Source organism: Sander lucioperca, chromosome 4 (genome assembly GCF_008315115.2).
Source record: "Sander lucioperca isolate FBNREF2018 chromosome 4, SLUC_FBN_1.2, whole genome shotgun sequence".
Classification (NCBI taxonomy): domain Eukaryota; kingdom Metazoa; phylum Chordata; class Actinopteri; order Perciformes; family Percidae; genus Sander; species Sander lucioperca.
Window position 1 is genome coordinate 17,516,719 of NC_050176.1, and position 23,914 is coordinate 17,540,632.

General features: G+C 39.4%; 1 protein-coding gene across 2 annotated transcripts; it reads right to left on the reverse strand.

Annotated features, from left to right (window-relative positions):
* Positions 1–1,474: 1,474 nt before the first annotated feature.
* Positions 1,475–23,893, reverse strand: rac2 (Rac family small GTPase 2). Of its 2 annotated transcripts, XM_031288910.2 has the most exons (7): positions 23,615–23,892; positions 13,877–13,948; positions 11,576–11,693; positions 10,457–10,519; positions 5,246–5,405; positions 3,489–3,622; positions 1,475–1,600 (listed from the first exon to the last, which is right to left on the reverse strand). In XM_031288910.2, exons 1-6 carry the CDS (start codon positions 23,647–23,649, stop codon positions 3,492–3,494), a joined length of 579 nt encoding a protein of 192 aa, XP_031144770.1. In that variant the 5' UTR covers positions 23,650–23,892; the 3' UTR covers positions 1,475–1,600; positions 3,489–3,491. The 2 variants fall into 2 exon arrangements, with proteins under 2 accessions (XP_031144770.1, XP_031144771.1); XM_031288911.2 differs by lacking the exon at positions 1,475–1,600 and having other exon boundaries at positions 5,242–5,405; positions 23,615–23,893.
* Positions 23,894–23,914: the final 21 nt, after the last annotated feature.

The following is a 23,914-nucleotide window of genomic DNA, read 5'->3' on the forward strand; positions in this document are numbered from 1 at the left end:
CTTACTTACTTACACACACACACACACACACACACACACACACACAAATAATGAGATATGTTCCCCACCTGGCGGGGAGATAGTGGAACCTTTCCCCCCATTCACATCATCAATCATTTGGTTACCACTGGAAATCAGTGAAAACAAATACATCGGATAAATATATAACTGCCCTGATGTTTTACCCTCTAGGAAAGAAAAGTAAGACTGATGATGCTTGATGACGATGCTTGTAGCAGATGGTAGGACTGCAGTGAGATATATCAGCGTTACCTTCACCAGACCCTCCACACTGAGCTCTTTTGTTTCTCTGCTGGGATCATGTAGATGACGCTGCTTGCACCAAGCTGTAGAGACTGGAAAACCAGCAGTTTGAGCCTCAAATCACGTGTCACAATCTGCTTTACCGAAGGGACAAAAGTCACGTCAACTATGAATAAATAACATTCTCTCTATGTTTTACTTGATAAAATGTCTTTTATTTTGATATCACAACAAATAAAACATTTGTTCATAACTTTTATTAAAATACAACCTTGTTCAGCTCCCTGCTCTTACAAAAAGTACATCCCTGATCCTTGTGTTTTTATTATTGTTCGTGACTCTCAAAACAACAGTCGTAAGACATTATGAACCAATATTATAGCAACACTATCTTTGCACTAACAAATATCATTTGAAGCTGCACAAAAGCTCCTGTATGCATTGTTGGCCCCAAAAGGGCAGTGAGACGCAGTCTGGTCTGAAGGAATGTTGGTACATGGAAACATAATATAGTAGCATTCTGCTCATGGTCTTACATTAAAGTTCTCATATTATGCTCATTTTCAGGTTCATAATTGTATTTAGAGGTTATATCAGAATAGGTTTGCATGGTTTAACTTTCAAGAAACACCATATATTTGTTGTACTGCACATTGCTGCAGCTCCTCTTTTCACCCTGTGTGTTGAGCTCTCTGTTTTAGCTACAGAGTGAGGCATCGCACTTCTGTTCCATCTTTGTTGTGAGTCGCACATGCGCAGTACCTAGGTAAGGACTACTACCCAGTCAGAAGCAGAGTATGAGGGCGTGCCATGCTAGCAGCTAGGCGAGCATTATAACGTGTGTTACAAAGTGACGCACGTTTGTCACGGAAGTAAAGGCTGGACTACAATAGAGCTGTTTGGAGCAGTTTGTGAACAGTGTTTTCTGTTGGAGATGGTAAGTCCCTTTGGTGTGGACTTTGGGCTTTTTCACTTTGTAAACCTATAACGTGCACAAAAAAGATATATAACACAATAAAGGAAAGGGAAAAAAGCCAAAAAGCATAATATGAGCACTTTAAAGCCAACAGAGCAAATCTATAGTGCGAACTGGGGCAGTACAAAATTGTGCCTGGTACAGCGTCTATAATGCATTTTAAAAATCAGTGTCAGAGTATGCAGCACAGAAAGGTTTGGTGCCATTTTATTATAACTGCAAAATCATTATTTGTTTTAACCAGTGGAAATCTAGTTGTAGTTTTCTATTAGAAACATAACAGAACTTTCAAAACGTCTTCTTTAACGAGGGGTCATCAGTCTGAATCTCTTTCTCTGTTCTTTCTGGTCCTGCATGAACCTAAAATAATGAAGACCACATGAATTAGTAACAACTTCATAAACACGCACATGGGTTGAAATGGCAGTGTGTGTAGGACACCAGAGAAAAATGTATCCCTGCTTCATTATAAAGAGCAAAAATGATTATTTCTCCCAACTAAGTGACTCATTACTCCACATGCAATTTTGTGAAAGTAATTTCTCTGTCACATGTTGTCAAAATGTTTCTGTACCTTGGCATATTGAAATCCCCGCGGGATACTATCAGTTCTTCAATGATTATGGTAAACTACAAAAGGCAGGAGCTCAAAATTAATGAACGTTTTTCAGTTAGTAATGTATCTCCCGCTGAGAACAGGCTTGGATCATCGTCTGTCAAATGATTGCTGTATTTTCTAGCTGACTGCGTTATGTGTCTGTCCTCCTCCTGGCAAATTGGAAATCTGCCCTGACGGTTAGTAGTGAAATTACTTTAGAAGGATTGGACCTTAAGCTTTATGCATAATCATCTGTTTCTAATGATTTCTGTCTATGTCTAGTGTGTCTCTTTATGTCGTGATTCTCTTTGGCTCGTTTTTGTTCTCTCTGTAAAGTGTGTGAAACCAACAAGTCCCTCAAACCATACGATGATATAGTTTGTTTATGTCTACTCTTTAAGCATTTTATAAATTAGCTAAATTACTAAACGTAACAGTCACAGATTTAAACACTTATGTTAACATTGTGAAACGGCGCGGTTTGGTTAGGTTTAAGGCAACAACACTTTCTAGTTAAGATTGGGCTAAGATCAAGACGTTTGTTGTTACTGTACTTCCGCTTACGAATGTCACGCAGAACATGGCATAGTTCCACTTGTTCATAAAGTTTAAAAAAACTTGCCGTTTACTCTAATTTTCAAACCGAACAAAACCACTGTTTCCTAGGTGAAAGTGTTTGACCCATCCATCACCCCAAGCTTTAAGAGAGCTCAGTGTGTGTGTACAGTGGGCAGAAGAGAGATAGAGAAAAGAGGAAGCAGACGTGTAGATGCGACCGGAGCAGAGTTGGTGGAAAAGTTTAAGTTTTGTACACAGTGTATGCGGTGTCCGAGATAAACCCCAGACTGAAAGCCAAGTTCATTCATCTGCTCACCAGAAACGGGATTTTAACCCCGACGTTATATAACGTCGACCCTGGAGGTAACGAGTCTCCCCTGGTTTTCTGATCACGGTCGGAATCGAAGCAAGCAGGAAAGGTTAACACTTTGAACATTTTAAATTAAACATCTTATTAACGTCTTGTTCCCCCGTGTGCGCTGATGCGCTCATCTGTTGACATTTCCGAATGCCTTCCAGTTGCTTAATAAAAGCGGGCTTTCCACACAAACAAACGTACATGTGCCATTAGTATGAGAAAAAAAAACGAGATTTTAACTGTGTCGGGCTCGGATCGGGCTCGGACATAAATATCATAATGCCTGTCGGGCTCGGGCCGGGTTCGGACGGAAAAATTCGGCCCGATCCAGGCTCTAGTGCTCTTATACTTCTTGCTTTGCTTTCATCATAGTTTTTATGTCCACTAGACTAAACTAAATAAATGCAAATATGAGTTGTAATTGCTGATTGTACAAAATGTTTTTGGGGGAGGACAGTCTCTGTGAAACTGTATGTTTGGTAAAGTAGAAGCCTTTGAATCATCCATTAGTGATCATTAGCCAACTCTTGATGCACAGTACTTGATCAAGATTCCTCAGAAGTTGAGTTGGATGGGTTCAGATTTATGATCCAGGAAAAGCAAACTACTGAATGAATCATTGTGACCCCTTCTTCTGTCCCTCACTTATTCACTACACTAAATCGTCATTCCTTTCTTCTCTCTCTGTCTTTGAGCACTCTCCTCCTCTCCCTCCGTGTTTGCGTCAGACTTACCATTTACAGCAGGGAGCAGCCCTTCTTCTTGACCTTAGTGGGCTGGGGGCAGAGCACGGCTCGGATGGCCTCATCAAACACCGTCTTCAGACCGCGCTGGGTCAAAGCTGAGCACTCCAGGTACTTCACTGAATCTGCACATACGACAAAGGACACACAGATCACAACAATAAAACAATACATAAACGAAAGAATAAGAGAGGAGTAGGCTAAAGAAAACAAGCTGCGATTGTAAGCCTGCACATTAAACATGTAATGTATGTATCCACTGTATGTTAACAGCACTTTTTTAACGATTCCACCAAACCATAGGACCACTTCAATTGTTTTTCAACGCATTCTCATGAACGGGTTAGTATGATATTGTACAAAAACATATGCACAACAATTCGTATGATATCTTACAAAGTTACAGCCACTGACACCGCTGGTCACATGACGGCCGTTCACAGTCAAGTGTCGCGGCCTTCACAGTTAAATTGAGCCAATATAAGGTTACTTTGAGCCAGGTAGAGGGCACTGTGATGTTACGGTAATTTCAGCGGCCATTGCAGTTGAGTTTAGCCGACAAAAGGTACCTGTCCTGTCACGACGTCAGTTAAGTTTAGGTACCAAAATGAGTAGTTAGGATTCGAAAAAAGATCGTGGTTTGGGTTAAAAAACTGGTCCCCTTAAGTAGTACTTCTGGGGTGGCAGGAAATCCGACCCACAGAAGCGTTTTCCATCCCCATACCTTAACATAACGATCGCGGTTTCAAACGCGTTGTAAAACGGTCGCTATTTAATTAGGTTTAGGCACAAAAATACTTGGTTAGTTTTCATTAAAAACAAGAGACAAAAGACATTTTTCTCACCAGAAAATCAACAAAAACATTATATGTGTTCTGTTATCGGGCGTTCCAACAGAAAAGGCAAATATAAAGTTTAGGGAATAATAATAATAAATTGTAATTTAATATGATTTCTGAGATCATATCTGAGACATGTTCTTTGCATAGCTTTCCAAGCTGCAAAGAAGATAATTTCCTTATATATGTTTATTTCATCATGTATTTCATCTGATTACAGTCCAATATTTATTCTGCTTTTAACTCTGTTTTGGTCACCAACTCCTGAGAAAAACACAGGGATGTTTAGCTGTTTTAAATGCTCCATTTAGTTTAGTTTGGTCCCGGGCAGGTAGCATGTGTAGCTGCTTATCAGAGCTTTTTGAAGAGAAACAGCTGCCTACTACAACAGGAAGCAAGGTTAATGAGAGCCATGAGACTAAACCAAAACAATACAATTGTGGGCAGTTAAGCCGAAATAAGTTGCTGAAAGATGCTAAAACGCAGTGCTGAGAAACTGCATTCACATTGGGTTTGTCACACTAGTGACTCATTTACTATAACAGGTACTCCTTTGGTACACACTTGTGATGGTTGTCATGGTATTTTTTCTCTTGAAGCTGATGTCATGGCAACTGTATTGCTAGTGTTTTATGACTGAATAACATCACATAGGCTACTTTCATCTGTCAGAAAGGATGCTGGTTGACTATAATTTATCCAATCATTCACGCTTTCACTTTCAGTGAACTCAATATACCACCACAGTAAATGCAGTAATCACAGAAAGCACATCATAGGTTTACGATTATATGTTGAGCACATTTTCATTTATCTATAACACAGAAGTCTGGGTAATAGCACTTACTGAGCGATGGAGACAAATTTCTGTCATGTAAGACCTTAGAAAAGCCCGTGAGCATTACCCACCTATCTCTTTAGCCAGAGCCAGGCCCTGAGGGTAGGTGATTGGCGCCAGCTTCTTTTCCTTCAGCTTCTCAATGGTATCCTTCTCGTCCCTCAGATCCAGCTTGGTGCCCACCAGGATGATGGGTGTGGAGGGGCAGTGGTGGCGAACCTCAGGGTACCACTGGACAGAAATAAAGGCAAACACAATGAGAAGAGAGAAAGGGGGAAACACAGAATTAAGGTATGTGTCGGAGATGAAGAAAATGACTGGGGGTGAAGGGGAGACGAGGAGGGTGTTGATAGCCAGGAGGTTAATGGATGGAGTCAAACTGCTTTCTTAAATTGTCATGAAATAAGTGTTAAGATGCAATTGACATGCTGTACTGTAGGTATGAAATCCACGTTTCAGCCTCAACTTGATATAATAATAATAATAATTTCAGAGTGTGATTGACGTTTTCATTTTCAGGCCTGTCCTGGCCGCCACCACTCTCCTCTTTCACAATTTCTCTGAACATTATTGTGTTTGCTCTATCACTCACTCAGGCACCCACTATTTTCCCTTCTTTTCTTCATGCCTTCCCCTCTGACATCTCATCTGCTTCCTCATTCTCACCTTATATCTCCCTTTCTCTCTATAAACCTTTTCCTCTTGCTCTCTCTTTGTCCTCTCTCCATTCGATTTCCTCAGTGAGGAAATAAGTGATGCTATCTGCTGAAAGAAGTATTATGTAGATTATGTTTGCGGCTACAATAATAGTTGTAGTTTTTGAGTGGCAAATTTAACCTGCCTACGTCCACTCACAAGCCAGCCTGTTGACTTGTGAGGATTATGAGTATTACCCGATCAATCATACTGCTGCTTCTTTGAGTCAATTCTTTTGACTTTAAATGTCTCAGCGTGTATTGCTGAGCATTATTTTCTTATGAAGTCTCACTGAATTACATTTAAGACACAGCCAATAGGGAACTTCTCTGGTGGAAGTTTCTAAACTTCACCTATCAAGTGAGTATTTCCTTAACTTGGCATGTTCTGTTCAGCAGGTCCACTACAAATAAAACCAGAGCTTTAGACCTCAAACTTGTGAGTTAAGAAAAAAAATCAAGACTTGAGCCTTGACATGGACTTGCAGTAAGACTTGATTGACTCCCAAACGTTTGTACTAAGACTTGAGGTTTGAAAGCAAAACGATTTAAGATTCAAGTTTTGACATTTTAAAATTACAGACTGCTACATTAGCAGTGACTTGTGATTTGACTTGGAATTGAATGAAAGGACTTGTGACATGACTTGGAATTATTTTGATTTACTTCAGGAGGGATTATATCTCCAACCTGGCCTGGGAACGCCTCGGGATCCCCCAGTCGGAGCTGGTTAATGTGGCTCGGGAAAGGGAAGTTTGGGGTCCCCTGCTGGAGCTGCTACCCCCGCGACCCGTTACCGGATAAGCGGAAGAAGATGGATGGATGGTGCCTTGCTGTCAATAGTTGTCAACCTCTACACACCGAATAAAAGAGCTCTCCGAAACAACTGATGAAGGAAGGAATGTGATGGGCTGAAGCAAGGTGTTGAAAGTGTCCAGAATCATAAAAGGATTGCCCTGGGACGAATAAGCCACAGTAGATCTTAGGGCGTTTTCACACTTGAAAGTCCGAACCAAGGTCCGGACCAAGGTCCATGTTTTTGTTACATTGTATACATTTGATCTGGTAAGTTTTGGTTTCACACTGCAGTTATGCAAGCGCACTAAAGATCTATATGTGACAAAACTACGTCCTGCCGTCATCACATACGTGAGCTGCGTCTCCAGATACTTATAATTGATTGGTTTGTAGACGGGCGTCCCCGTCCTCTCGCATCCTCTCTCTGTGTCGGAGTTTTTTCAACTGACTGCTGCGCTCCCCTACTGCCGCGGCTCTTTTGGTTTTGTTGTGATGTTGAGAAGCAAAGACACAGGAACTTTCTTCCTGGAGCATTTATTCAGAGAGAAACGGAAACATACACTGTACATTTACTACCACTCTGAGCGTGTTCACTGTCACTCTCTCTCACGTACAGGCTAAGCACCGAGCTATTCCCCGAACTTGTAACACAAGGAGAGCCTGCCAGAGATTCTTGTATTTGGTCCGAAACGCCGAACAATCCAAAAAAAGCTTTCCCACTATAAACAAACCTGACCATGGTTCAGTTTGGTCCGAACCGAGACCACCTCTTTTGATCAGACCAAAATTTGGTCTTTTGATCTGGACCGTGGTCCGAGGCACCTTTCTCACCTGCAATTTTGGTTCGGACCAAACTGAAAAGTCCGAAAGGCCGGACCAAATGAGGTATGTGTGAAAACGCCCTTAAAAGTGACCAAATAATATTTGTATGCTTAGTCAAAACACTGGCAGTCTGAAGAGTTATGCTCATACAAGAGCAAAATGCATTTAGGTGCCATTATCTTACGTACAGGTAATGCATTTTGTACTTTCGGCCAAATACAGCCTGTTTTCTGGGTGTAAAAGCATAACTTAAGTCCTATTTCTGCAACTAAAGTTTCATAAAATTCAGGTTTTTACCAAAACCCAGTCCTCCTTTTTTAATTTCCTCCATACCATCTAATCTGGCAGGAACCATGTTTATGGTACCCCTCATGTCCCTTGTTACTATGGTGACTCTCATGGGATTGAAAATGAAGAGCAGAGCACAGGCTGAGGAAATCTAATCATTATTTCCTTTGTTATGTTGTGTTGATGTTCTTATAGGATATTCATAGGGTCGATGAGCAGGGTGTCGGTTTTTGTTGCGGTACTCAAGTGTTCATCATCGAACAGGAAATGGAGAGTACATGAAACTACTATAACAGAGAGAGCTCTTGAGTTGAGAGCGAGGTGCACTAAAGCTTTACATCTCACAATGCTCCACATTCTGGTGTTCATTGTGTTGAGATTAAAAGGCTGAACGATTCACCCACAAGACCCTGAATAAAAATAAGCAGAAATAGTATATGGATGAATGGATAGATGGAAATCTAAAATCTAGAGAAGAAACGATTAGTTGTTCCATTGATTGATTCTATGTATGCCATTAATCAAGCAAAAACACCAGACACTCTTTGATTCCAGTTTCTCCAATGTGAGGATGTGCTAATTGTATCTATTTATATAATTATTATAATAGAACAATCATGCTTTTGTTTAAATAATTTGTATAATACAATTATGTAATCATTTGTTTACTATAATAATAAGCAACAGGCTCATGCTGCTAGGTTAACATCAGATCTCTGCAACGATCATGTCATCTCAATGTTAAAATAAGGCAAAAGAAAGTTGCATTTTAAATCATTTTCCAAAACCACCGACTTGAATGACTTCATAAGCCAGAGACCATGGTAACAGACATGTCCCAGCCGTGTGCATTACTTTTTAGTGTCCCCTACTTGTGAGCATCTTGAAGTGCTTTTTCTAAATGCTGCAAATGTGTTGTCAAATTAGTAACGATGTTTCGTCGATGATTTGTTTGTGTTGTGTCTATTTTCAGTGTATTGATCTCTCTGGGCCACCATACTTCTGGCATACTGAAGTCTTCACCATCACTGTTCATGTACATTATTATCTGTTAGAGCCCAGAATCTAATTCTCTGTCTGACAAAATGTCAAAGAGTCACTTTTTAAATCCCCCCTGTGTCCCTGTCTGCAGAACCACAGGCAGCTTTAAACACTGTATTTTTCTTTCCCTGCTCTTTCTTTCTTTCTTTCTTTCTTTCTTTCTTTCTTTCTTTCTTTCTTTCTGTACGACAGTGCAGTTGAGAGTAGGGCTGGATGATTAATCGAAAAATAATCGTATCCGAAATTCAGAGCCTATAACCGACGTAATTTTACTAAGTCGATTATTTCGGTCTTTTAATCCTTTTAATATTTCCGTGGCCGCCCACTGTGTGTTAATGTACTTTCCCCTTAAAACATATCATGGCCGCCGCGTGTGTAGCCACGTGACTCCGCCCCGTCCAGTCTGCGACCATAGGTGCTTTCCGATCGGATAGTACTTGTACTTTTTAGAGGAAAAGTACACTTCTAAGCAGTTCTAAGAACTACTCTCCCCCAAAATCTTTTTTCCCGTTTGCATTCCCACTGGCCAAGTGGCCATAGGGACTGGTAGGAGGAGTAAGGGAGCGACGCAAGCACTGCAACGGTCTTTATAGCATCGTCACTAGACCTTAGCGCCACATACAACAACAACAAATGATGCTAATAATTGTGCACTTTTCCTATATTAAATGCACGTCCATTCTCGTAGTGATTCACGTAATGTTTTGCTCAACACAGACGGGGCTTTATTATACTCGGAACAGACCCCGCCTCTGCCTGCTGCGCTGTGGACGTGTGTGTTTGTGTGTGTGTTTGTGTGTGTGTGTGTGTGTGTGTGTGTGTGTGTGTGTGTGTGTGTGTGTGTGAGACGGCCGGCAAGCCACAGGACACGCTTGTGGAGTTTACCTCCGAAAAGACAGTTAACCACAGGTTCCCGTTAATCTTATGATGGACATTTATTATTTATTTACTACATTTTTAGGAAACTTTTTTTTTTTTTTACATTAAAACTTAAATTACTTTTTTATAAGACGTTTTTATTTCATTGTAAAATCTACTGTTTTTCAGTTCAGTTGTTTGAAATATTTAATAAATAAGCATTAATTGCTTATCTGTGTGCTGTTTCCTTTTTTTAGAATCACAAAGATAGGATTATGCACTCTTTCATTAGAAAAAATAACCGTGAACATATTTACAGTATAAGAAAAGAAAAGAAAATTAAAATAATCGTTCAATAATCGTAATCGAGGTAACTTGTTTGATTAATCGTGATTATGATTTTAGCCAAAATCGTCCAGCCCTAGTTGAGAGCTAAGATTTCTGTAAAGTCTGCTGTTTTAGCTACTCATTATGGTTAATTGCTCTTCTATCTTTTTTTATTCATGCATACACTGCAAACCACGTCCCATCCACCTTATTCAGCAAGTGTGGCAGAAGAGGCAGCAACTAAATCATTGTTTGTTTCTACTAATATACAGTCTAACCAGGGTTGTTTTTTAATTAGGACTCCTTGATTTTATGAACAACAAATATACAGTATATATATATATATATACACTGTATATTTGTTGTTCATAAAATATATATATATATATATTTAGTTGACATGTTGACATGTAAATAATCCAAATAATAATGTACCACAGATATAAGACTCACCTTAGCTCTGACGTTCTCGTAGGACGCTGGGCTCACCAGGGAGAAACAGATCAGGAAAACATCCTGAAGAATAGACAATGAGATGAGAGAGATATTCAATGATAGATTTGCTACTACTCTGTAGATTTGATGTCCTTTGCATGCTTTAGTGTAAATTTACCATACAATATTTATATTATTCTATATCTGTATGTAATGACAACAGACTTATTTTATTGCTAAGTGTATTATAAACCTTAAAAGTTCAGGTTACTGTCATATGACCAAAATCTTAACATCATCCACTTAGTCTGTTTTTCCAGAGCTTTCAGCAACATCTACTGTGGTTATCTTATGACACCAGAAAATATCATTATCATTATCATATTAGTTACTGACATTTTGCTGCATCTATTCTGTAAAGAATAAAAAATTAAAATAGAGAAGACCAACCGCAGCTGATTATCCTTTTCAGTTTCATACCATGTAAGCTGTAAAAGGGCAAATCTTTGGAATGAGTTTTTCTCAGTAAACATGAACCCAGCCAGAGCAGCCTGCATCCAAGAGGGACACTGAATCATGTGGCTGTTCTCTTTTTAAATGTAAATTTTACGTTTTTACAATGTAAGCGTGCAACATGTTTGGTGGTGATTGAGTTTGACTGAGAAAAGAATTTTAGAAGATGTGGTTAGTGAATGCAATAGGCCTCAAATCAATGAAAATCCACTGTTGTGTCCACATTAGTCTACAGCCTTAGTCTAAATTCCGCCAGATTTCACTCATTTAGGCCAGATATCCATCGCCTTGGGCTTCCTTTGTGTTGGCATTTTAAACTCTGGTCGATTTATGACAGATAGTCTAGCTAGCTGTCTGGACTTACCCTGCAGAGATCTGAGGAGCAGTTAACCATAGTCCTCATAAATTGACCGGAGTTTAAAATTCCGACACAAAGAAAGCAGGTAATGGCCATCGGCAAAAAGACCAGCATCCGGCGGCATTTCCTGCGGCACCGGAGCAATCCCGGAAGTGGAACTTTGTGGATATAGACTACACAGCGTGTGTGTGTGTGTGTGTGTGTGTGTGTGTGTGTGTGTGTGTGTGTGTGTGTGTGTGTGTGTGTGTGTGTGGGGGGGGGGGTACCGTCTGTGGGTAGGACAGCGGGCGGAGCCTGTCGTAGTCTTCCTGTCCAGCTGTATCCCAGAGGCCCAGGTTGACTGGCTTGCTGTCCACCATCACATTAGCTGAGTAGTTGTCAAACCTGTGGGGAGCACAGCGGTCAATACACCAATCAATAAATCAATCAATCAATCAGTGAGCCGGTCTTTCATTTAAGTGATGATTTGAACAATTGATTAGTTTGAACTAGAAATGCCATAGAAATGCCATCACACCAAGGTAGGGTCATATAATTAAACACCTTAGGTCTGAGAGGAGGAGATTTTTATTACAGAAAACATGGAAAAGGACAAGTTTATTTGGACAGATTAATTATAATCCTTAGACTGAAAGGACCACACACACTTGGATTTAAATTGCTGTGTTGGTTTGCCATAAAAATGCCTAATATATTTGGCTTCTGTTGTTTAAACACATGGGTGTTTAAGGAAATAACCGCTGCAACGTTCTAGATTATAATGCTAAGCTGTGCTGCCCCTGTGTGGTCACACTGAAACACTACAGTCTCTTCTATCAGCTTTGGAAATGACTTTCCTAAACTCCCTTTGGACCTTTTGTATGTACCAGTGGTGGAAGAAGTATTCAGATAATTTACTTAATACCACACTGTAAAAATACTCTGTTGCAAGTAAAAGTCCTGTATTGACAATGTTACTTACGTAAAAGTATGTAAGTATCATCAGGAGAATGTACTAAAGTATTAAAAGTAAAAGTACTCAATGCAGAAAAATCCTCACATTTTAGAAACTGGAAACAATCCAAACAGTTCTGTTAATCAACTAAGTGTTTAATCATCTAATCATTTCAGCTGAACTTGTAGGCTGTTATATTGGGTACTGGGTATGTTGGGTAGTTTAATTTATAATATAACATTGTATTTTAGAAACTACATGTGTTTTGTGTGTAACAATCTTAATATGTAAAAAGTATATTTCTCTCTGAAATGTAGCGGAGTAGAAGTAGAAAGTGGCATGAAAAGAAATGACTCAAGTAAAGTACAAGTACCTCAAATTTCTACTTAAGTACTCTACTTGAGTACATGTACTTACAGTAGTTACATTCCACCACTGGTATGTACACATGGTGCTGCTACACATAGGACAACATACACTCATTGACATCAATGAGAGGGGAAGTCAGTAGACTTTTCAATGACTGTAGAGTTAATTTGCAAAAACAGATAAAAGCCATTCTTAAAATGAATAAACCAACATCAGTTTGATAACGGAGGTAATCTGATTTTGCAAAATGAACATAACTTGACTTGGATCGTCTAGTTGATCGTTTCGTTGTGCAACTTCGATAAACACACGCAACTAACTCTGTTTTTAGCAACATCCTGTTTCTGCCTCATGCATGTATTCATATTCACAGTCATCTCACGCCATCAGTTAGTAAAACACAGCTGCTAGAGGCTTTTAACAAATTGGAAGAGACATATCGCCCATGTTCTTGCCTCTCTTCCCAGGTTACACGTCGGTTTTAGAGTTGAGTTGTTTTACTTTGAAAACACTTTATGGACCTAAATCCTGTCTAAAGACTAAAAAGGATATTTAAATCGTTTCTTTCCTATTTCTAAAATATCTTAATTGTTTGTTAATGTAATTCCCTTTCAACTCATTGTATAATTTTTTTTACATTTATTGCAGGATTTTACTTGTCCTTTAGTTAGTCTGGAAATGTTTGAATAGATCCTGTGTAAAACTCCTTGTAACTTTGTTTTGAAATGTGCTTTATTGATGAAGTTGATTATTTATATTATTACGTAATATGTCGGCTAGAGGAGTAAACATAAAATCAGTAGCTTGCTCACAAGCACTGCAACATTAATTGTTGAAATAGAAAGTGGTTAATAATAAACATTTTCCTTCTCTACTTAACTGTCAGCTTTGTTTCTTTTAGAAAAGAAGTGTGCTTCCTAATGTGTAGGTTGCTGCCCGCCCAAACCTGTCAGTGTCCGGCAGATGTCTGCAGTGTGTGTGTGTGTGTGTGTGTGTGTGTGTGTGTGTGTGTGTGTGTGTGTGTGTGTGTATGTGTGTGTGTGTGTGTGTGTGTGTGTGTGTGTGTGTATATATATATCTTTTACTGCATCTGTGTGCCATATTTGTCCCATGTATGTTATTGCATGCACACCATTGCATATTACAGTTCATTATTGTTCATACATACAGAAATGTGCAACATGTTAGTTTACTCGTACATGTAATGTACTTTGTAATTTACCGTCAGAAAGAGAGAATGTGTGTCGGTGTGCCTCATACTCACACAGTAGGAATGTACTCCCCGGGGAAGGCATTGGTTGTGTAGCTGATGAGAAGACATGTTTTTCCCACCGCTCTAAATCATACAAGTAAAAACACATGCAGTGAGAGATTATGAACAAACAATATTAATGTTTCATTCAGGCTAAAAGAGGGAATCCCAGTGAGAGAAAGACTGACAACGGGCAGGTATTTATTGGGAAACAATAAACATAAGCTTTGTCCCGAGTCCATTCTACATACTTGCAGTACAGTATACAGTACGTACAATCAGAAATAATTTTAATACTCAGCACACTTTTCAATTTTGTACTAAAAGGAAATTATGGAAGACAGGAACGGAGAGCAGACTTTTTTCAGAATATTTGAATTGTATTTGTTGTATTTTGGGATATTCCTTGGGCTGTTTCTTTATCACCCACAGTGTATTTTTTTTCTAGCAGTTGAGCAGCTTTTGTGCATTGCATGCTTAATTCAAACTTGGTTAGATTTTGTGTGTAGAATGGATTTAGGACAAAGCTATAGAAAAGCAGAGAAAGGGGATGAGAGATGAGCTGGCATACTGATCTCAGAGCAATAATCACACATGTACACTATCAGTAGCCTTGCATGTTTACAAGTTTATTCTATTAGTTTTGATATCACATTTTATGATTGAGATGGAAACATTTGAGCCAGTAACATGTTCATTACAGGAGCGCAGTGATGTCTGGCTGCATGCACGAGATGATTAAACAAGTATCAACTAGTCCTGTTTGTATTTTGTTCCAGAGCATTGCTGTTAGCATTTTCAACAATAACACCAGCACTCGTGGCCTGTCTTCACCAAGGCACTGACACACAGAGCAGATCACGTTCTGCATGAATGTGATTGGAAAGTTATGACGAGTTGCTTCAGCCTTGCTTTAATGAAAAAGCAAGGCAAGCTCAGGGACCAAATGTTCAACTGTAGTTTGCCTATAAGATTATTCCTGACATTACATGTCATTTAGCTGATGCTTTTATCCAAAGCGACTTACAATTGCCATATACGTCGGGGGCCGCATGCCTCTGGAACCCAGATCTCCCACACCAAAGGCACATGTCATATCCACTGCGCCATCACCACCCATATGTAATGCATACGTAATGTAGTGTTGATATTGCTTCCACTTGCATTATTTTCTGAAAGTGCACAGTTTTACGGTGGTAAAGATAGTGTTTTTCAGATTTTTTTTATAGCTGTGTATGTAACCTCAGACATCTTACCTGGACGTTTTGGGATGTGCTCTTTCACCTGTTCACTGTTTCTCTCTAACAGTACAGTGTATAACTGTTTCATTCTTATTTGGTGTTTCTTTATTTCCAAAAAAACATTTTTTTGAGCTTTCCCTATATATATTTATACAGTATGAGTTTACTAACAAGTTTTAAAACAAGACACCTTTTGAAAGTGTGGTTAACAATGTTTTGTTTTTTTTTAGATAATTTTTTTTTCGGGCATTTTAGGCCTTTACAGTTTTTCTTGATTGCTTTGACACAGCAGTCAACTCAAACTCCACATTTTCAAAACAGTTAACACACAGGCCGAAACAGTGGCACTGATGGTCAAAATGACACATTTTGTTTGCAAAAGGCTCTAACCGTGCCAAAACATTAAAAATATGCAACAAAAGAAAATTTTGCCTTCAAACAACACAACTTGTAAACAAGTGTATGAGCTCTTCCAATCAACCATTACACAGTGGACAACAAAATATAAAATACAGCACTCAGTGGGAATCAGTGCACCATTGCTTGTCACTGTAGCCAATTACTGTACGCAGCTTTCATGCCAGTGACATTTGTTGTCAAATTTGCCTTCTTGCAAAGATTTGGATCCAGAATCAGAAATGCTTTGATGCAAATTTTATTGATTCCATTGATTCTTATTTTCAAACTGTGGCTGAAAACTGAAATACTGTAAATATTACATATAATACATGTAAACCAAAATGATTTTTATTAGAGTATAAGAAATTAAGAAAATAAAAATAAAATCTATTACAGTAAAGTATAAACATCTATTACTGTAGAGTATAAGAAATAGCCACTATTGATACTCAGTCTCTTCTGTCTTGATGATGGGGCCACATGACCTAACCCTGCAGACTGACTGCTAGTTGAAGATTTGTGTGAAGGAGTGTCAAACAGGTGCTTCAGTGATTTCATACTGATGGAGGTAGTTTCTAATAGTTAGGAACAAATGGTTTCTGTTTGGTTACCATAGCTAAAACAATGGAGTTTGGACTGCTTGAATGACATCCGTGTTAACTGTTCTGCAAAAGGGTGGGGAAAATGTGTCAATCCAATGAAAAAGGGTTAACACATTTGCAAGAGGTGTCTTCTGCTCTGCTGAGACCGTGATGATGAAAACCGAGTGGATCCCAGTTTCTTTAAGCAAGTCAAAGCAATCAAGAAAAACTGTAATTCCATGGGAAAGATGAAGACACAAAAGTGGAGAGAGAGGGGGAATGACATGCAGCAAAGGGCCACAGGTCATAGTCGAACCCACGGCTGCTGCGTCAAGGAGTAAACCTCTATATATGGGTGCCTGCTCTACCAACTGAGCTAACCCGGCCACGTAGTCAAAAGGTTTGACAGCAGTGTGTTGGCATTTGAACTAAGTGCTGTAAATCCACAGCGTTGTGCAGGTTGTGGTTAAGGCCATGGGATAAGTGTGTAGAGTTTTCAAAACTGTATTTAAGCAATGAAAAATGAACTACAGTTTGGTGCACATGAACTGCTGCTGTGTAGACTGTGGTTAGAGTCTTGCACACGTCTCCAGTTGTGCCAACTGTCGTTTAGCAATCGGAAAAAAAGTGTGAAATACTAACTAACTACTTTTATGCGTCTATTCTGGTTTTACAATTATATCTCACTCTTTTGCTAACATATTAGCTGTAGGCAAATCTACACTGTAAACCTTTGATCTAAATATACAGCTAAAATCTCACAGTATCTTACTGTTTTAATGTTATACAGGGTCAAACTGTAAATGGCAATGCATTCTGGGAGAAAATAATAATAACATTACAGCACTATCTGCAAATGTTAAAGATTACAGGTATTTACTGTTAATACCAATGCATCTTGGGAAAATAAAGGAAAAGGCGGGAATTACACTGCAGCCAGTATATTACTGTAAATTCAAATAATGCAGTAAGAAACTGTTAGTCTATTTACAGTAAAATACCTAAACATTTAAAAACAGTATGCTTACAGTAAATAGACAGTAGTTTGCTGGTGAAGCTGCTGCCAGTATATTACTGTAAATGTACGGTGAATAGTTTTACAGTGACATTTTATTACTTTTAACAGTTATAGTGGAGGCGGTAATGGTAGTTGTAGGTGGTGTAGTATGGAATCAAAATGCTGCAGTCCATTCAGAGTCACGGCCATTTTTGATGCATGATTCAGGCATCATCATCAGTGTGATTCGAGCAAAGAGTCAAAAAAGTTTTTCCACTGTTGAAGCTCTCTTTATAGAAACATCCGGTTATAGCATATCAGATCAGAAAAAGCGTCAGATATGAAAGAGGGTTCAAGAGAGCCAGCCTGATTGGATTAGTACAGCTCAACCATGCACTGTTTGGACCTACAGTAGGGATGAGGGCAGCTATTTGCCTGCACAGTGCACTTTCTGAGAGCTTAAATGTAACTTCAGCCCCCAGTGGACATTATGATCTGGGGCTCCACGTCTATACACTAAACAAAAAATGAATCAGTGGTCCAGGACAGCTGCATTAAACATAAACAGCTGAGGTCAGACAGGTGGATTTGTTCAGCAATAATGGGTAATGTCCAGCAAGAATATGGAAATCACAAACATTTGAAAAACAATGTTAGTGAAAAAAAAAGTGTCATCTGAGTATACAGTATGTCTGTACATACATACAATGGTGTGGCATTTAGAAAGTAAGTTGGGGGTTGGGACTTTCTTTTTTGTTAATTTAAGTATGTGGACACACACAAAAAGAAACCCTTTCAATTTTGTTTGCCAAGCTGCACAATTATGACATATAAAATATGTGCCACAGACATCATGTGCCACAGTTTTGAATTTTTTTTTTGTGTGGTGCAACATTAAAAAGTCCCTCTTACTTAGAATAACTGTGGACTGTTTTCAGTATTTAATCAAGCTTCCAATGAAAACACGAGGTCTGTTTATTATCTGGGACAATGTATTTGAAAGTTTTTCAAGTTTTTTTTTCTTTTTTTCAAAGTAAAACACACAAAAAAGGATTGCCTTTTGGATGTTTTGGCTGTGTCTAAAGTTACTCCCTAGAGCACTATATATTTATTTCACTGCATTTTAGTTGTGTGTAAAATGTATTTTTCTATATTGCCCTCATAATACCACAATGGTGTAAAAAAACAAATTTAGTGTCCATAGCATTCATATTTTTTAAATAACAAACAAATTTGAACTACTGAGAAGCTATTCATAGTGAATGAGGGAGTGATTTCAGAGCACAAAGTGGAATTTTTCTTTTCCCTGTTGCATTGGGGTAGCAGCAGAAGCATTACTGTAACTAGACTCAGTGGAGGATATTTTGATCAGGACTAATACAACTACATTTTCAGCATGGCTAAATACCACTAGAGATGAGCTGAGAAAATAGTCCTACATCTTTCTGTGATTTGAACTGACCCTTTAAAGAGAAGTCGACAAACAAACTTTTCAAAAAAGGGCACATCAAAGGTAACTAATAACTAAAAATTCAAAATGTTGTCTGATTTAAAAAAAAAAAAAAAAAGAAAAATACACTACAAACTCATCCATGGTCTATAAGCAGGCTCCAAATCATGTAAAGTGGCATTTTAAAGAAGGCCAGTCTAGGAACAAGATGAGTCAGTAGTGGTGTGAACACCCAGCTGTCAACTAAGAAAAGCTTAGTGTGTGTGTGTGTGTGTGTGTGTGTGTGTGTGTGTGTGTGTGTGTGTGTGTGTGTGTGTGTGTGTGTGTGTGTCTGTGTCTGTGTCTGTGTTTGTGTGTGACTACTTCCATCTCTGTGAGGACTAGTGTCTAGAGTTTTAGACATTAAGATTGAGGACAGGTTGTCAATTCTCCAAAAGGCTGTTTGGGGATTTAGACTTGCTTTTATGGTTAAGGTTAAGGTTTAGGTGAAATGTGAAGGTTAGGGTTAGGCATGCATTTGCAATGTTTAAGGTTAGGATTACAGGTTAAGTAGTGTGTTCTGTCAGTGAAGGCTCTCAGAAGTGCAAGCTTGTGTGTGTTTTGTGGTTGTGCATGAGTGAAATAGGAACTGATCCGTTTCAGAAGCTTCAGTTAGTACTGAAAACAGGAACCAGCCAAACTCAACTATCAAGAAGAGAAGAAAATACTTCAACCTCTGATCTCTCACGGGCTCTGTCTTCGTAATCTCGTTTTCCATCAACGTTTCTGTCCCCTGCTGACACCACGCTACATTATTTGGTTTTAGCTTGGCAAACTCGTCAAAGGAGATTCATCCTTACAGTCTGCTCCTGTTTCTGGCTTTACTTCACTCTATTTCGCTTTTCCCATACCTAACTTTTATTTCATCCACTGTATCTTTCTATCTTTTTCTCCTTGTTAATGTCAGCATGTTGGTTTGAATCTCGTAAAAATCACCACAACACACTTTCTATCATTTCTTCCATCATGTTTTTCAGTTCAAAAAGCACAAGCCACAGTAAATAGTCAAATGGCTTCAACTAGGTCTACATTAGTACATTTAATGTGTGCAGGGGGAACATTGGCTTAGTTTTTATTTGTTGATTTTTGGACATGTATTAGATCTTTCGTTCTTGCCCTTAAACATATCATTGTCTTAAGTAGATTAAAATCTGTTAACACCAGAAAGTGGAACAGTGGAATTCATCAATGTGTCATAATGAAACAAGTGGTGCTGGAGGCGTGGAGACATACAGTGACTACTCACCGAACCAGGTGGTAAGCTACTATAGCTGGTGAGCTAAGCGTTACCAAGCTAACCAGTCAGGAACAAGCTAGTCAGTCAAAATTAGTAAGTAAGTAAGTAAGTAAGTAAGTAAGAAATGCTTTTAAAAATATGCAGTTACAAAGTGCTCTCCAAAATGATTTCTATTTCCTTGGAACTACATTGTTTACTTCATTAAGGATTGTATAGGCCTATCAAGCGGTCAGTTAGTAAGTTTGTTAGCTCGGCCGCTAACGGGACATCAATATGTAACCCTATAAAGGCCCAACCCGGTCTCACACCAGTTCGTGAAATGGTCACGTTATATTGATTTATTGATTCGTGTACAGGTCACGATTTTCTCGTTTATTTCGTGTACAGGTCACGATTTTCGAACGTTACCATTTCACAAACTGCCATGACACTGGGCTGCTCTGGGGGACGCAACAACGGGGAAATGAAACGCCACATCCCGGTAACAACAACGGGACGGACTGCCACACATGGGACGCGATCCCCGGGTGCAGGGACATGATCCGCGGTCTCTGTGGCACGCAACAACGGCGACATGAAACGCCACACGCTCGCCGGCCACAACAACGGGACGGTTGTGGTTAGGAAAAGAAGAACTGGGAAAGGAACCGTCACACGCAGGACACGCCGTCAACAACGGGACGGTTGTGGTTAGGAAGAGAATAATGCTGAAAGGAACTGCAACGCGCGGGACGCAATTCCCGCTCTCCGGGGTGAAAGTCCTATATTGTTTAACCGATCCACCACCTCGACCAACCTCCCTGCGCAGATTTTCTGCTTTTCATACTACTCCCTACCGTAGTTGTGCTGTGAACACGAAATATGCTTCCCATTTAAATACATTAAATTCAAATTCGTGCTCACCACACGAAAAAACCGACATAATCGTGTCCTGTTCATGAATCAATAGATTCAATAACGTGACCATTTCACAAACTGCCATGAGACTGGGCTGAAAGGTCATATATCAGCAGCATATTAGCTTGTATGTAGGTCACACAGTGACTTGCTGAATAGTCTATATCCTTGACGTTACACTCCCGGATTGCTCCGGTGCCGCAGGAAATTCCGCCGGATGCATGTATTTTCTGTTTCCTTCCGCTTTCTATGTGTTGGAATTTTAAATTCGGTGGATTAATAAGGACTATTGTTGACTGTTCCTCAGATCTCTGCAGGGTAATAGCTAGACTATCTGTCCAATCTGAGTTTTTTCTTGTACAACTATTTTGCAGCGGCTCTGTGCGGAGCTTAGCGCCGCCCATGACGATTCGGATTGGTTTAAAGAAATGCCATTAAACCAGAGCACGTTTTCCTCCCATGTTATGTGGAGTAGCCAGACCCTCCATCAGCGTGCTTTGGAGGAGGGTTTGGCAAAACGAGACTACTCGCTGAGAGACAACAGACTTCCCTACAACCTGACACCAACTTCCTCTTCTTTCTCTCTGTTAACAGAAGCTTTACATTCCATTTTGAAATCTGGTTTATAGTCACAGACGTATGGTCACACATCACACAGACAATCTGATTTTCTTAAAGACTGCACTGTCTCCACAGTGTCCACGTGGATAGGGTTCATCTTCTGTGAAACTAGTGGAGCCCCAAACTCAAACTGCTGCAAGTACAAGTACAGCAAAGGATGTTTGCAGTGGCTGCAGCATGTCGCTACGTTAGCTATACCAGAGTCGACCAAAAAATAAAACAGCCATGGCAGAAATTACTCATACCACCGCCTGCTTCAACTGACAGCTTCTCAGCTCTCATAAGGCCAACATATCCTGCTATTGCTTTCTCAGAAGTGCTGTTTGGACTAGCTTTAAAGCTCCATACAGACATGTCAACAAGGGTATTCTGAAGTATGTTCATACAGTTGTTGCAATTTTAAAAACGACAGACAAATCAATACTGGCAGCAGCAATTGGCCAGGTGTTCACAGGTGTGAAACTGGGCAGAGCTCAAGGCTGTAAGCACATTCTTTTCTTCACATTCCTGAAAATGTATTCGCCCACTGTTGGTGTTCTCTGCAGAACTGCAACAATTGCCTTTGTGTTGGTGGTGTGCTTAAAAAAAATGAAAATAAAAATGGGAAGAATATGATGACTGCAAGCTGGGTCAAGTTCTGGATAACAGCCATGATGGATGGTGTGATTAAAAAAAAAAGTAGTATTTTCAAAATAAAAGGTTTTAAAGAATAAAGAATTTGTTTTTGAAAATACATTTTTAAAAATGTGACGTTAATGTTATTTTCCTAATGTCAAAAACATCAGTGTATGTCATAGCTCATAAACTTAATGAACACAGTAAACACAATCTTATTAGAAGCCAAGATGCAGAGCAGTCTATTAGGACACTGACACACTGTCTCTGGGTTTTGGCTCTGTACTGCAGTACTTTAGATTTTAAATGTTACAGAACAATCACTGACTTTAAGCTTTAATGGATTATGACAACAAGTCTGTCAAATGAAACAACAATATACAGTATGGCATTGGATCATGCTATCCACATCAACATATGAAGGTGTACTCTGATCTGACACTGCTCTGGTTAAGGTTTGGTTAGGTTTAGGCGTAAAAAGTATTAGGTTAGGGTTAGAGTTACGATCATGGTTGGGGTTAAAATTATGACTGTGTTAATATTAGGGCAGCTTCGTTGTCATGGTTACATTGACAAGCACTTGGTCATGGTTAGTGAATTATTGTGGTTATGGTTAAAAAGAACCCAGTTGACAGAAACCAGTTGAGTGTTGGCAGTTAACTGGAAATAAACAGCTGTCTCCCATGTTAAAGTCACACTTTTTGTGGACTGATTCATCCACCCCAACCTCCCTCCTCCCACTCTATAACAATGTCAAAGTAAACCAAAATAATACAGAATGTCTCACTTCCCAAGTATTTACAGACATCACATCAGTCTCTCTTCTTCTCCACTCTTCAATTTTAAATCACAATCAACACACACCAGGAAGCTCAACACACACAAGGAAATGGAGCTATAGTAGCTGTGTGGTACCTGTAAATGTTTAATTCTCTGTAACCTTTTCCTGATCTCAACAGCTGCGGTACTTCCGTTGTGCAATTTCCGCCATCATGACAACCGGCCTTTTTGCCCCACCTTTATAAGTACAGAAGTTTTTTTTCTGATAGAGTACAATTAAGTCTGAAGACAGAACAAATTTAGCAGGTTTTCTAATGATAAAGAATACAATATATGGTTGACTCCAAAAAAAATAAATAAAATAAAACCCCCAAAAAACAGCTCTTTTCTTGTTTACTTTTTTCTTTTCTGTGTCTTACTCTCTTACTTTGAGCCACTCTTTTGGGGCATTTTCTTGGATTTGCAGAGAGGCGTCTGTACTCTGAGCGTGCTGCATTACAGCGTGTTCTTACATGTTGTAGCCTGCACCATCTAGCACCCTCACTCTGAATCAGCGCTGTCAAACACACGCCTAAAGAGCTACACGTAACACAGGACAGGCTGTGTTCTTCAACAAGTTTAAAAGAACAGTACCCTTAAGGTTTTTTTTTTTAATTAAACACTACATCACACAGCCTCATCACTCCGGAAGTTGCCATAACTGTTAATCGAGGCTGATGAGGCCATATGAATATCTTTGACATTACCATCAAATAACCCTAAATTCTGAGCCTAGGGCTAAACGTCCCCCATCATGCATCAGCTGGGTTAACACCTCTTGTTTCGAGACTTGAAGGCAGCTTAAGTTCAAACAATGTAAATGTATGGTAAAGTAAAGTAAAATAATGGCGTACCCATCTCCCACGACCACACATTTGATAGCCTGCATCCTGTTCCGCTCAGCTTCGTCTGTGCTCTTCACTGTGACAGAAACAGACTCGGAGAGGAAGGCTCAGAGAGGCAGATCAGCATGCAACTACAGGAAATTGTAACACACCTCCCTCACCCCCCTCCCTTTGCTACCTCTTTTTCTTTCTTCGTCTCTGCTTCCTTCATTTTTTTGCACCAATCTCTTCTTCCAGTTTTGTTGTGTTTTCTCCTAAACAACAGAACCTGTGCAAGCAGTGTGCAAATGATATAAAATGCAGTAATAA